The 14,528-nt window shown below is 54.8% G+C and overlaps 6 protein-coding genes across 6 annotated transcripts; 2 read left to right on the top strand and 4 right to left on the bottom strand.

Moving 5' to 3' along the window:
* Window positions 1-3,709: 3,709 nt before the first annotated feature.
* G647_00392 (uncharacterized protein) lies at window positions 3,710-4,147 on the top strand (the record flags this gene model as incomplete). Its single annotated transcript, XM_008723795.1, has 1 exon — window positions 3,710-4,147. The coding sequence occupies one exon, from the start codon at window positions 3,710-3,712 to the stop codon at window positions 4,145-4,147; it is 438 nt and encodes a 145-aa protein (XP_008722017.1).
* Window positions 4,148-4,972: 825 nt separating this feature from the next.
* G647_00391 (uncharacterized protein) lies at window positions 4,973-6,121 on the top strand (the record flags this gene model as incomplete). Its single annotated transcript, XM_008723794.1, has 1 exon — window positions 4,973-6,121. The coding sequence occupies one exon, from the start codon at window positions 4,973-4,975 to the stop codon at window positions 6,119-6,121; it is 1,149 nt and encodes a 382-aa protein (XP_008722016.1).
* An 873-nt stretch (window positions 6,122-6,994) lies between these two features.
* On the bottom strand, window positions 6,995-9,083 carry G647_00390 (uncharacterized protein; the record flags this gene model as incomplete). Its single annotated transcript, XM_008723793.1, has 4 exons — window positions 6,995-7,855; window positions 7,951-8,063; window positions 8,135-8,338; window positions 8,411-9,083. The coding sequence occupies 4 exons, from the start codon at window positions 9,081-9,083 to the stop codon at window positions 6,995-6,997; spliced, it is 1,851 nt and encodes a 616-aa protein (XP_008722015.1).
* Window positions 9,084-10,146: 1,063 nt separating this feature from the next.
* G647_00389 (uncharacterized protein) lies at window positions 10,147-10,706 on the bottom strand (the record flags this gene model as incomplete). Its single annotated transcript, XM_008723792.1, has 2 exons — window positions 10,147-10,580; window positions 10,631-10,706. The coding sequence occupies 2 exons, from the start codon at window positions 10,704-10,706 to the stop codon at window positions 10,147-10,149; spliced, it is 510 nt and encodes a 169-aa protein (XP_008722014.1).
* An 838-nt stretch (window positions 10,707-11,544) lies between these two features.
* Window positions 11,545-12,042, bottom strand: G647_00388 (uncharacterized protein; the record flags this gene model as incomplete). Its single annotated transcript, XM_008723791.1, has 1 exon — window positions 11,545-12,042. The coding sequence occupies one exon, from the start codon at window positions 12,040-12,042 to the stop codon at window positions 11,545-11,547; it is 498 nt and encodes a 165-aa protein (XP_008722013.1).
* A 30-nt stretch (window positions 12,043-12,072) lies between these two features.
* On the bottom strand, window positions 12,073-13,574 carry G647_00387 (uncharacterized protein; the record flags this gene model as incomplete). The annotated part of the gene is made up of 3 exons (XM_008723790.1): window positions 12,073-12,875; window positions 12,925-13,086; window positions 13,145-13,574. 3 exons carry the CDS (start codon window positions 13,572-13,574, stop codon window positions 12,073-12,075), a joined length of 1,395 nt encoding a protein of 464 aa, XP_008722012.1.
* Window positions 13,575-14,528: the final 954 nt, after the last annotated feature.

The raw sequence follows: 14,528 nt of genomic DNA, 5'->3' as shown, positions 1-14,528 counted from the left end.
TCTGCACGGGTGCACCTTTCCCTCGAGCAATCATGGGCCAGAAATGGGGAGCAGGGAACGCGGCGAGCAGTTGGCTCGCTTATGTGGTAGCTTCCAGGCTGCTGCAGGGCAGGACCGCGACGATTGGTGGAAGAGGAAACCCTCCTCGGCGTGCTCGACATCCGCGACGCTGCGCCACGAAAATACGATAACACGAACACCTCGCCCTGCGACTGTCAACTCGAGCTCGATACGAGTCCCGAGTACCATTCTGACCTCTCTGCGTTGTCTACGATGCTATAACTGTGGCTGATGCTGTCGATCTTACCGGTATTCGAGCGAAGCGAGTCAACTCCGGAACCTGAGCCTCCCGCGTCGGACGAACTGCCGTCACCGAGTGGTGATGCTTGGGCGCACGCATCACTGTAAAGAGGTCAGCTGTTGGGCCAATACGCCGTGCGAAAGTCGAGATGAGAGTGTCAAGAGGCGAAGGCGGCGTCGACCCAGCTGCGACGGAATAACGGCCAGTCTCTCCTCGGCGACATGACGAGCGCGTGCCCTTGCGCAGCCGTGATACAATTGCGACTCCCCTGCTAGCAGTCCCAGGGTACTGACAGCAACCAGGTGAGTACTGGTGGCAGGTTACCAAGCTGCTGATGTGCAGTCCGGAAGACCTCAACACTGTCTCAAGCAGTTTTCCACACGCCTCGAGCCTTCACGAAACTCGCTCCCTACAGCCCTGGGCCGCCTTGCTGATGCAGGTCTGCCGCTGCAACGCGTGGGGGTCTCTTTGCGACTACGCCCAGAGTTCTGTTCTTTATACTGCGTACTGTTCCCCTGAACCCGTCTGAATGCAAGCTTCGCGCAGCAGAAACTATCTCTTCCTCGACCGTTTTGTGTAACAAACGCCGAGGGTCCCGGCCGAACAGACGAGCGCCCGTCCTCATTGAGACCGTGCTATGCATGGTGCACAGGCAGTAGCTATTCAGTTGCTCAGTATTCCGCATTGTAGTCTATATCGGATATTACCTGCCTTCGAAGGCAATCGGATCGGTGATCTTGCTGAAGCGAGTCCGGGTAAGTCGGGGAAAGGGCCAATGACTATTCTGTTAACGGGTCTACATTTGTTTCACTCTGGCAACTCGCGTGCCAAGGACAAGAGCAGGTTGACTGTCAAAAAGTCTGTGTCTAGGTGTACTTTGTATACTCCTTACTGTAGTATTCCTCGTATCAGCTTTATGCATCCTTCGTCTGTTGAAACAGCCGAGTGCGGAGGAGGAAAGGTAACGTGGGCCGGTTGCACGGCTCACCGGCTCACCGGCACGTCCAAGTACGCTCCTGACCACATCAAACAGGCAGTGATCGGTTCCTGCAGATGGAGAGGAATGCAGTCCTCCTGAGTACTATATTTGATTTGTGGCCGAACACCGTCATCAAGGCTACCACGTTTCGAGGCACGAACGCACAAAGAGATTCGCTGGCAGGCTGGTCACTCTCTCTGGTTTGAGCCACGACCAGCGACCTGCAGAACAGCCCCAGACTCGGTTGGAAGGAGGCGCCACAAGCTCGCATTAGTTCGCAGCTCTACCCTCTAAAATCGACGACGTGGTCTGACTCTGGCTCGCTCTGGACACCATCTGGAGCCTCCCTCGAGGAATGGGGGCGAAGTGCGAAGCCAGCACGCCGCCCCGCAACTACCGGCCCGGAAACGGTAAGCGAACACTGACAACGATGGCACCATTTGCCCTGCAGAATGCCCTGGACATCGCGACACAACGTCAGCACCGAGAGACGCATTACCTGGGCTCGCTGGGTTTTGCCTTTCCTCCCACAACATTCCAACTTGAACAGCAATCAAACCATCTGGTGCTGCGAGTCGTCCTCATGGGTTGGTAGCGACTAAATCCCGAGGTCCAGGTGTGCTCCAAGGCGTCTCGTTGGTCGGAAATTTTGAAGCGAGCTCCAGGCTGTTAAGGTTTCCTACCCAAGGTCCCTAGATGCTGGCCACGTTGCTGTCCAAGAATAATGCGAGATAGACTACTCCGTATGCTTCAGACCAAAATTTACACAGCCCGAGCGGAAAAACGGGCTGTAGTCTCTCGGACCTCAATTGGCCGCTGGTCTGACGCTTTCTCTGGGCTTTGTGCGTCCCGTGATGAGACCAACTCCGTAGTCAGGCCTGACATCGAGATCGGTTCATCGCTTCTCGAAGCATGACATCAGGGGGCGAGCATCAAGTCAAAGCCACTGTGGTGTTTGCTGATTTGAACTGGTCCCTATCTAACGCTGCATTGATCCAGATACTCAATAGAGATTATATGATATCTGCACATCTGCCTCGCAATCACGGCCTCCAAGGCGGCGGGCATCGAAAGACTCCCTTGGGCCTCGTTTGATCTCCGGCGGATCCCTGTCCATCTGGGTCCATCGCGGCCAGTTTGTTGGCTGTTAGAGCGGGTGGCGCTCGTTGGCGTTCCCAATTCCACGCTTACCGTCATCGCGTTGTTCGGGATTTCTGCTGGCGGGCTCCACCTGGTGCAAACTGGCGAATGGACGCAAAGGTACCGTTCCATGTTCCTCGGGCGTCTGGCTACTTTGCCCTGCATACCCAGAACACAACATTTCAAAGCATGGCTCATGCGCCGCTTCTCCCATTCAACGTTCTAGACTTCGCATAAGCATGAAGATCTTCCCGGCTTCTGTGCAGTGACGAGTCGATAGCCAAGTCTGCTGTGGACTGTTGGCAGGCCAAGCCTTCCACTGTGTTCGCTGGTACACATATTACTCGCGGCTCTCCGCGCTGATATCCTTTATCACGTTTCAACCCACCGTTTCCCGAGATCAACTCTGCTCTTAGCCACTGACGGCACTGGGTAGCTGTTGATCGCCGCCCACAATTCTCGGTCGTCGCAAGTCAAACCTGCCCCAACGTACCTCGTATACCTGGGCGGTCAGGCTCGGCCAAGACTATCCCACCGAGCCCACCTCGTGCTCTGTGTCTGAACCTCATTGACCGACAGATACTCTGCGAAGGACAAGTCACAGAAGGACTTGACGGAAATATCCCAAGGCACAGGTCGTCTCTTGAGTCGTCTCCAGCGCTTGATCGTCCACCTATATCCTTGTGCGACACGCGGGTTTTTGGGATCCAAAACTCCAGCCCCTCTCTTCCGTCTTTTCCATGTGAATCTTGATCTGTTACTCTCCGATATTTGAACACCGACGCATTTGAGGACCACTTATATCCGTGGCGCCCTCGGTTCGTCCCAAGGATCAGCTCACGTCCAAGTGTCGAGAAGGTGCTGAGCAACGCAAGGGGTGATATCCATCGTCCCAGCCCTTCCCCGGAACAAGTCATCACGCATTGCAAAGGCCTTCTGTCTTGCTGCAGAACCAGGTTTCTTCCAGCACTCTCACCTACACCCAGAGCACACCTCATACAACCCCGCAACCGGAACTGCAGCTGCCGCATGCAATCAGCGAAGGGGCACTCGGTCGACGTCGCAGAGATCCAAAGAAACGCAGGGTCCGCGGCGTTCATCCCGTCAACTTGGCCACACAGCCTCTTTGTTCAATGGGGTACTCTCAAAGGATGAATCCTGACGGATACTCAGGGCGTTACACGCCAACCTCACCCTTATCACCACGACTTCATTCCAGCCAACACCCGCTTTCTCCTCCTCCAACCCGCGCTCGAGCAGGACAGCACACACGGCAAGCCTCCCGCAACATGCACATGACGCTGCCCCGGTTTCACCCTGGCAACTTCATCCATCGCGACCAAGCGGCGACACCGTCTTCGGCCATTCAAAGCCCAGCAATCTCGCTCAACCGTGTGACGGAGCCGATCGAGATGGAGTCACCGCGGCTGATGCGCGAGAAGCAACGCGAATTCCTCGAAAGAGCACACGTGTCATCGAAGATCGCAGCCTCGTCGATGGGTATCAAGCCTGGCGCACCGCGCTTGGATCCTCTCGGCAGCCCCAAAGGCCCGGTCACACCACTGGCCCTGGAAGAAGGCGATGATTACTTTCAAGTCGCCGGGGCAGGGAAGGTTTCGCCAGCAGGAAGTCCGGGTCCAACCAGGAGTCCGCGCAGTGAAGCCTCCTCAGACAAGGAGGACTCGAACAAGAACAAACAGGGTAGACAAACCGATGTCTACCAATGATGGGGCTCACGACGCCCGGATCCCGCGCATTGAGAAGTCCACTCTCCATTATGCGGGAGATATCCAAAGCGACTGTACGATTTCCCTTTGTGTCATGTCAGCACAGCACTCGGAACTGTAGGCGGCGCCTAGAGATCGCCCTGAGCGCTTATGAAAGCCTGCAGCATTCATTTCGTTCTTTCGTCGATCAGAGACTTGAAAGCATCCCTACGGGCTGGACTCATAGTACGGTCGAGACTGCATAACAGCTCCTCCTGCCACATCGCTGCCTGGCATACCTTGATTTTCCTGCAGGAGTTTGCATTTACATACTCAGCATAGCGCAAGGTCAATGGCAGGACTGGAGTGGCACAAAAATAGGTCTATCACTGAATAGCACAGCTTCAACCAGACCAAAGCTTTCTTGAAATTGAGGATTGAGCCGTCATATTCTATCTGTCCATGAAAGTACGCGGACAAATGTATCCGGGTGATTCACCGCCACTGCGCCACTCACCTCTCTCGTTGTGCCACAGTCAGCCACAGCCCGCCACAGCCGCTGGCTGCACAGCCACAGACAGGAATATGACCCGTCTGCACGTTTCACAATGCCAAATGCCAGTTCTTGCCAGAGGCGCAACATCCATTCCTTCACTTAGTCTTTGTTCGTACTCTCTTGCGGCCTCTGTAGCTGTTGTCTTTTGACCATCGGCCCGCGGTGGTTCCACCCTCAGCACGCTCTTGCAGGCCACCTTCCTGACGATGCCCCTTCAGAACCGGGTACCGTCGGTAAGTTGACACTGTTGCTGGAATCCTGTCCGGGGTGAGCGCATACCCTACCTCGACATGCGGCCGACACGCAACAGCGGTACGCGGACAACCACCCTCGCTGTCTTTCTCGGCGTTGTCTTCCTCTACTTCCTCTACAGCATCCACAACACCTCCATTGATCAGACCGAACTCCGCTTACGAGTCCAAACGTCGGCGGCAGACAACCCTCTTTCCCCTCCCACTTCTGCCTTTCGCAGGCAGCCCAACTCGCAGAATGCCCGTGGTGTCCGGCGGCCGCCTCCTGTCGTTCATTATCAGCTGAACAACCTGACTTCCACAGCATGGCCAGCCCAGAAGAACGAGAAGGTTCTCATCCTCACGCCTCTTGCCCGCTTCTACCCTAAATACTGGGACAATCTGCTGGCCTTGAGCTATCCCCACGAGCACATCAGCTTGGGTTTCATCACACCGAAGACCAAGGAGGGCAATGCAGCAACCGCTGCTCTACAAGAGGCCATCAAGGAGACACAATCGGGCCCCGTGGAAAAGCGCTTCCAATCTGTGACCATTCTACGGCAGGACTTCGAGCCTCCCTTGAGCTCGCAAGACGAAAAAGAGCGGCACAAGATGGAAAACCAGAAAGCTCGGCGGGCGTCTATGGCTCAAGCACGCAACAGTCTGCTCTTCACCACCATCGGCCCACACACCGCATGGGTGCTATGGCTCGACGGCGATGTGGTCGAGACTCCCGCGACCCTCATCGAAGACCTAGCCAGCCATGACAAAGCAGTCATTGCGCCAAGCTGTATGCAACGGTTCATTGACGACGAAGGACAAGAAGACATCAGACCATACGACTTCAACACGTGGCGAGACAGCGACGTTGCACAAGAACTTGCCAGCAAGATGGGTCCTGATGATGTCCTGTTGGAGGGATATGCTGAGATGGCTACATACAGGACACTCATGACAAAACTGGCCAAGACAGGCAGTGATCGTGACGAACGTCGTCTGATGCCCCTCGATGGTGTCGGCGGAACAGCTCTGTTGGTAAAGGCCGAGGTTCACCGGGATGGAGCCATGTTCCCTCCTTTCCCATTCTATCACCTCATCGAGACGGAAGGCTTTGCGAAGATGGCGAGGCGCCTTGGATTTGACGTCTGGGGCTTGCCCGACTACTTTGTGAGTATTGCAATTTCGGTCCCAAACGTAAGGAGCGATTGATTGACTCTTGGTGCCTATCAGGTGTATCATTACAACGAATAATTACGTTTGAGATGAGTCGATTAAGAAGGAAAGGCGCAGCTATACCCCGAGATAGACGCAATCAGCCGGCCTCGCAAAGGGTCAAATCGCCATAGCGACAGACGACACACACTCCCAGCCAGTGAATGACCCGCGTATGCCAAACTGATTCCCTGGGTCCGCGTACACACCAGCACAAGCTCCGCTAAGCAGCGCTTCTCACACGTACATACAGAACAGGATCCCGACTTGATGGCGAACCAGTACAGCACCATGGCCAAAAGATAGCCCACTCCAGGAGCCAGGTAGAAGCCTCCCACTCTGGAAGAGCACGATGCCGAATTGGAGAAATACTCAGTGGATGAAGTAATAGCTATCTCGCCAAGTAGCACACCTACGCATGCATACGAGCTTCGGCGCATCTAGGAAAGAATTGACGGGAAAGATGAACGAGGCCGCAACCCTCAGTAATGCCATTTTCTCCACATAGCATGATAGTGCGGTGGAGCGGCAGAGAAGGACGCGTCTGGATTCCGCACAGATCCGAGCATGTCGACGTCCTGGTAGTCAGCGGCGGTGCGAGAGCCCACGCAATAATGCACACGGGCCTTGCAAGTATTGCTGCTCGTATGTACTGTGGCATGGGGCAAATGTAGCGTCTCGTGGTCCCTTGGCGTGGGTATCTCGAATGAACAAAAAAGAAGAATCGGGGGAAGTGAGAGGAAACAAGGCCCAACACGAGGATGCAGAAACCAAACGAAGACGAGAAGTCTCTATTCTCTCTCATCATGATCCGTGGATCGTGTTCCATGATACCTCGTATTCCATCTCATAAAAACACGGACCTCCAATTTACAAAGTCACCCACCCACTGAAATTCACGTCGTCGGACCTCTTGGCCTCGGACTTGGCCATGCTCCTCCTCGTCCGCCTCTCGAGCTTCATGCGCCTGGCCTCCTTGAGATTATAGCTCGCCCTCTTCGAAGACTTGGGCTTTGCCTTTGCCTTGCTCTTGGGCGGATCGCCCGTGCCGTCGTCACCCGCGCCACCGCCGGTCTGAGGCAAGTTCGTCGTTGTGTTATAGACGCTCCCGTCGGGCGTGACCTTGAACTGCACGGTGCGGTTGCCCTCGACAAAAGTCGACGTGTCGGTGCCCATGGTCAGGTACGCCGACGAGATTGGGGTGCGGCCCGTGGCGACGTCCAGGCCGTGAATGGTGCGGTCGACGAGCTCGAGGGCGACGAGCGGCTGGAAAAACGGCACGAGGTGGCCCGACTCGTAGATGCGGACAAAGGCAAAGTTGCCGGCCTGGCGGACCTGGCCGTGCACGACGCCGTCGCTGGTGCGGATGTCGGTGAAGCCCGCGGCCGCGTAGCCGGGGCTTGCGACGTGGTCGGCCACCACTGCGCCGCCGAGCCAGTTGCAGTTGTAGTCGGCGTCGCCAAAGTACATGGTCACCGAGACGTTCTGGGCGAGCAAGGCTTGCATGGCGGCCACGGTGCCGATCTCGCGGTCGTCGTCGCCCGTGCTGCCGAACGCGTTGCCCACCGCCGACGACGACTCGGAGTAGTTGACGTACGCCCCGATGGCGGCCTGCACGCGTGCCGTGTTCAGGTAGTCGATGTAGTAGGATTGCGGGAACGGGTTGGGCACGAGGTACCGCACGTCGTACTCGTCGCGGTTCAGGTAAATGTCGTACAGGTTTTCAACTTGCTGGATTTCATTCATTCAACACATGCCAGTTGTTGCAAGGAGGCGTCTGCCCCTCCCGCAACGTCAAGAGAGCGTGGGGCGAAAGATGAACTCACCTGGAAACAAAAGTTGTCGGCTGCTGAGCAGATTTCGTCGATGCCGCGCGTGTTGCAGTCGAGGGTTTGGTCGTAGCAGTTTCCCGGCCCGTACAGGTTGTTGTACCATTGGTCTATGTTTAGGGGACACTTGTTAGCCTTGTGTATATGTCCTTCCATCTCTTCACCGGGGGGCGCGCCTCACTCTTGACGCTCTGGTTGAACGGGCTGACGTTGTAGGTGTTGCCCGGGGATACACTGAAGTTGTAGTATGCCTGGTATTGGACCAGTGGGTCGTACCATCCGTTCCCGATCAGAACGTGCTGGAGGTTAATGTTTTGCGCGCCGCTGATGTTCAGTGCGTTCTGTTGGATGAAATATTCAGAAACGATGGGTGCGTAGTGGCCGCCTGGCGTAGAACAAAGTCGGAGCATTAGTATTGTTGCTGCCAGTAGGAACGAGACTATGCCCACACACTCACCATATGACTCTGTTGCAAAGTTGATCTCTTGCCTCGAATACTCGGGGAACGCGCCCATGAAACCTTGCAGGGTCTTCCACATGTTCGGGGCCACGGCGGGCGTGTTGTTCGCGGTCAAGGATTCGTTCCAGTACGAGTACGTACCGCATGCCCAGTCGCTGGCATAGCCAGGGCAATTGTTGCTAGGTAGCTCGACAAGGTATCCAGAGTTCGGGTCTTCGTAGCCGGGCACAGGGGTCGAGTAGCTGAAGCCGACTTGCGTAGGTTGGTCGATGAAGATCATGTTACTGACGTTTGACCATGAGTATGGATTGTTCACGGCCTCTCCGTCCTCATTGACTCGGCAGGGTCCCAATTCTTGAAACAGGCCAATCATCGATGACGAGCCGGGACCGCCATTGATCCAGATGGTCAACGGCGCCTCAGTAGGGTCGACGTTTCGGCTTTCGAAGAACCACCAGAAGATATGCTGGCCAGGCGCCACGTCCGCGTAGCCCGCATAGCTTTTCACATCGGGATCTTGTTCGCAAATGCCTGCTGGGACAGACTTGTAGCGGACAGTGACATCGGCGTAACCTGTTTTGCTCGTGAGATTCTTGGGAGGAGTCACGAACTGAGCCAGAGTGAGCTGGCTAATACTGGCCAGCAGCACTGTTGTGGAAAGCAAGAACATGTTGCTGAAAGCTAGAGTCCCCGTCAAGCTTCCACTTTCGGACGATACCAGCAAAGAAAAGCGAGACAAGGAAGCGCATGCGCTCGGAAGAGAAGGACTTCTTGTATCGCGTGGTAGCACGACAGGATCTGTCATGCATCACCTCCCTCGCAAGCTATCTGCATTTCGTTTTCTTCCCTCTTGATCCGCGGCACCCTCGCATTGCATCTAGCGAGGTAGCTCCCAGCTGCAACAGGTACAGATAGGTGAAGATGCTGCCCCACACGCTCGGCCTTGACCGAGAGCAGGGGCAAGAGCTCTCAAAAGAATGCACAAGCGACGTGAGGATGGATGACAATGACGAGGGACCTGCAGCTCGACTAGAGAGCCTCCTATGAGCTCGCCGAACAGTCATTGCCGGAGACCATGGAGGGACAAGTCGTCTGAGGAGCTGCCTCTTAGGGTAAGCCGATGGTCGTCGCAAGCTTTCCGCAAGCCCTGGCAAGCTTCCACGGCTTCGACGGTGGCTGCAGAGATAAGAGAAAAGACAATGCCCTGTCGGCCTTCTCCAGAAGGCCCGTTAGTGCGCAGGCTTCAGGATCCATGGTCCCATGGTCGTGGGGAAAGGTAGCATCCTGAGTTGAAGTTCGCCTCGCACGAACAAGCCGCATCCTGGATCGCAATGCGCTAGGGCAGCTATAGCCCGCCGCTCATTGGCCGAGACGGTGACGGAGATCGACCGGAGGAATTCAGATCAATACGAGGGAGCCGCTAACGGCACTAACCTGCGCTAACAAATCAACTACTGGGGATAGGCTGCTAGTCGCGCCGCCCACTCCCGCTTCGTGATAGAGCGTGTCCAGCTGTTGGGGAGTCGTGCCCCGCGATATGAAGGCCGACTCGTGCTCTACTTTCCAGCTCCTGTTAAGCTCCTCCTAAGCTCTTTGCAAGGCTCTCGTGTTAAGGGTTTCGCTGGATTTGCAGGTATATTATCCGGGATGGAAAGTCCACAAGCTAACGACAAAGAGGACATTCCAGCAGCGCAGTGATGGCACAAAGGCCCTGGCTGATCCGGCCTCACCCTCTAAAATGTCAGATGTAACATGGCATCATAACTGAAAATCGCGCTTGCGAGCATGAGAACACCCCGAACGGCACTGCGGGTGCCCCATTGACTGATCAGACTCCTCACATCTTGGCCCCTGGCCGCTGACACCCCGCCAGTTTCCTTGTTCGCAGCCCTCGCGGTCAACTCGGCGTTTGTCGAACCCAGCGCCACGAAAGTGTACGGAAGGATCGCCAAGCTCAAGGCTCCGGCTGTGATGAACCGGATTTGCTGTGGCTGACCATGGGTGAGGTAAGAGTTGACAAAATTAGCACCGGCGGCAATGAGAGCCAGCGGTGGCAGAGCGGCTCGGCCAAGGGCGCCCATGGTCTGCCATTGAGTCAGGAGCGATTCGTCCGAGGTATTCTTCACATATGCCGGAATGTGTAGGTACGATGTGAAAAGCAGGCCACCTGGAGCTGGCATCAGCAGTGAAGGTGACACAGACTAGAACACGACAGACCAGCACCGACGGCAGAAGTGGTCGTGCCGAGGACGAAGAGGTTCTTGAGTAAGGCGTAGTGGTCGAAGGAAGACATTTTGCTGGTATGTTCTGTGGAGGACTTAATGTGCAGCAGCAATCAAGGTCACCGAGACTCCTAGCTCCTGTCGCGTAGTTTGGATCCAGCACTTCGATCCGATACCAACTTCTGTCGACAAATAGACACAATGCCCAGCATCTTCCTGACTTCCAAGTGTCCGAGGCTTCGTCGTCTATGATGGCGGGGAGAGCTGAACGTGGAGACGTCATCGAAACAAGCACGATCATTGAGATTGCTCCAGTGCGGCACGTGCAGCTTCTTCTCCTTCCTGCATCCACCGCCAGCTGTTTGCATAGTAGCAGCCTTCTCACGATATACTAGAGTGACTGCTTGATATGACTGCTGGGGGAGTCGATGGGCAAGTAGGCTTCGCAAGCCCCCTGCTCAAGACAGGTCGCCGTCTGGATGCATTCATGACAACTTGCCATGCGCGAGTCGCATTACCTGATGACTGAGAGATACTGTGCTGTATTCAACAGACCGAAAACATGTCGCCAAACACTATATCATCATAGCGACTCGTGCTACAGGAGACCGTCATAGCTCCGTCAGGATCTCAGATCCTCCGCGGTGTTCACGTGGAAAGGAGGCAGACGTTGTTGGAAACAAGGCCTTCATTGGCAAGCAACAGCTCATGATGTTTGTATGTGCATAAGCAAGCAATAGCTCATGGTGTCTGTAAGCGCAGAAGGCACAGATGGCAACTGATGGTGCGATGTCGTGAAAAGTACAAAAACAAATTTTGTGTCAAATCCCCAAAAACGCCGGAAAACTCATAAGAGCTCATAGTAGATGTGCTCCCGTATCGCAGAAACACTGCTGTTCATGTGCGCCATCAGATCAAAATCTTCTTCGTACAGACCACCAGTTGCTCGTAGATGCTGTCATCTTCTTCCATCACAACCACCGCTTCCTCATCGTAGGCCTTCGCTCTGTGATCCTTGAAGTATGCATGTGTCAGTTGGCCCGTCTTCTCGCCGCCTGCATCAAAATCGTCGTCCATCTCGTATTCTCTGCAGATATAACCTCTGGCGAGTTTCGCTTCGTGGCGTTTGCGCCGTAAACGCTCGCGCTGCGCCTCTGAGAGCGGCTTCTTTGGTCTTGCAGACTTTCCTGGCTTGTCGTCGACGGCTTTCGCACCCTTTCGCGGCTTGTAGAGGACATCGCGATTCTTGATCAGGTGTTCCAAGCAACACTTTGCAGTCTGATATTCATGGCTGTTCGGAGTGTGCTTGCCGTCACATCGCGCACAGCCACGACGATGTCTCCAGAAATCCTGATGCAGATCCGTCGCGATGCTTGCAGGAATAAGGGTGTTCAGATGGCTGCACATCTTGTCTTCGTTGCCACACCAACTTGGTACCTAGCCAAGAAGCTTTGACATTGCGGCGACATGCGTATCGACGGCGAAGACCGGGATGCCCATGTTGAAACTCATGAGGCAAGCTGCTGTTTTGACCCCGACCTGAGGAAGCGCGGTGAGTGCATTGAACGCAGCTTGTTTGCCACCTTGTCTGTATGCATCCCAGATGAAATCCATTGAGAGCAATCCGGGCACAAAGTCTTTGGCGCCAGGCTCTTGTCCGCAATAGACAACTTCACCAGGTTTCAGAAGCGACAAGTTCTTCTCGTAGATGATTTTCAGGCAGTCTTTGATCGGGAGGGCTTTGACGCCTTGCAGCCCAGCTCCGGTCAGGATTTTGAGAAGCTTGGATACACTCTGCTCCCGAATCTCGTGGTAGTTTGGTTTGGTACCCTCGTACATCTCCCCATCAACCTCATAGGGATAGTTGTAGATCAGGGCCTGCTGCATGTCCAAAGCGACCTCGTTGGACAAGGCCTGGGAAAGAATGACGCGGACAAGGCTGTCAACGGTAAGGCCTCTCGCAGCATGAAACGGCTTCGCTGCTGTTTCGGTTTGCGCAACAGACTTGGTCAACACCATGCGCTCTGCTTCCAGGATCTTCACGACCTCACGCAGCTCGTATCCCGTTGGAGAGCACCAGAAGGGCAACTGGTTGCGGGCAAAGCTGAAACCTTTCTTGTTAAGGCGTCTTTGGGGCCGAAGCCTCCATTTTTTGTAGAACTTGACGAGGCCCGGCACCTTTATGGTGATGAAGGCAGGACGGGTATCGCCTTTGGCTGCTTTGGGGGTATCCTCTTTGGCTATTTGGGGGTCAGCCGCATTCGTGCATCAGTGGACCGGACTCAATACCTATGCCGGCAGAGGCAATTGCTCCAGTGACTGTCCCTTGCACGGTGCGAACGCGCAGTGACCGGGTTATGCGCGCGCTGCTGTCTAAGTTTCTCAAAACGCTTGCGTCTTCGAAATCATCGTCTGCGTCTTCAGCGGACCTCTTGCTTCTCTTTGCAGGGGCTGCAAGGGCATCTCGGGTTGTCAGCTGAGATCAAGACACAGGGACACGGAAGCTTACTTTGACGGGGAGAGCCACGCTTTCTGCCACGAGCTGCTGAAACTTGTTGGGAAGCAGATTGTGTCTCAGTCAAAACCACGGTCTTGTCAAGCTCCTCAGCCTTCATGACAATGTCTGTATTTGACACAGCTGCTAGCTTACTGACTCGTAATGTGAGCTTCAGAGTGCGGCGTTGACGCTGTGGCAGTTTGTCGGAGACGGAGGACTCCTGCTTGATGGCGTCGAGACCAGTGAGCGAAGCTGGCTGATCCAACATCGGCGTATCAGAGTCACTGCCCGAAGCCATTGGCTGTAGGGCCGTGAAGCTGGATGATTCCTGCACAAAGCTGCCAGAGATGATGGGAGACGAAATGGCAGCACATGCTTCGTCGATCTCCTTGACGTCCTTGGAATCCTGACTAGCGGCCTGTGAGCGAGTCAAGATGGCCATATTGACTGCTCAAAATCGAATTGGGGAAGTAAAGTCGAATGGAAACTGTGAACATTTCGTCAGCCCCTTTCGTCCAAACTGACATGGCAAGACAAAGTGTAGATTCGACAAAACAAGGACATATCAAGACAATAGTGGCTGGGAAAGTTGGGACGTTGTGTGTCGAGAAGCGCCACCAATGGTGAATGAAAGAGGCTTGATGCATGTTGAAAGTGGTGCTCAGCGTGGTCCGCTTGGTGCAGTATATAGTGCTTATGTCGATTGCACAGGTCGGCTTCCCCTGGTGATCATAAATGTCGGCTTCCCGTGCTGGTTGCACATGTCGAATTGTCTCCGCGGATCCACTCCCTAGGGGTACAGTATAGTGAATTCACACTGCGCCCAGCCCTTGCCGAGGCACGGCGTTGACCCGCTTGCCTTAATAGGAAAGCCAACGACCAGATCCAGACCGCGTATGCTGGCGAGTGAATGCAGGAGATGCTGTAAGTTCGACGTCGTCGAATGTATTTTGCTCGACGAAGATCGTCCAGCACAAATAGTATATCGGAACCGCCAACTGTTGGCAGTTCTACACTCAAGAAGTTGAAGGGAGGACACCAATAGTCAAGGCCGTTAGACTTATTGAGTCTCGAACGTTGCCGCTGCGGACGTGGAGCTGAGGATACGGGGGAGGTGCTGCATTGTATAGTGCATCCGACATGCCTTCCGAACCAGATATGCTTTGATGAATGGACGACTGCGGAGAAAGGAGCACTGAGCTTACCAACAAATCAAGGTAGCTGAGCCCTTACGAAAGAAAGCTAGCTTGATTGTCAGACTGTGTCGCAAGTACTGGAAGCCAGTCAAAGCAGAATGTCGGTAAGGGATGTCGGTGTATATGATAGAAGTCTCTATCAATGCGTGATGGACTGTGTAGGAGTAAGCTCATGGGAACACCAGAGGTGGTGACTGAAG

This window comes from Cladophialophora carrionii, assembly GCF_000365165.1.
Source record: "Cladophialophora carrionii CBS 160.54 unplaced genomic scaffold supercont1.1, whole genome shotgun sequence".
Lineage (NCBI taxonomy): Eukaryota > Fungi > Ascomycota > Eurotiomycetes > Chaetothyriales > Herpotrichiellaceae > Cladophialophora > Cladophialophora carrionii.
This window is presented reverse-complemented; position numbering and strand designations above follow the sequence as displayed.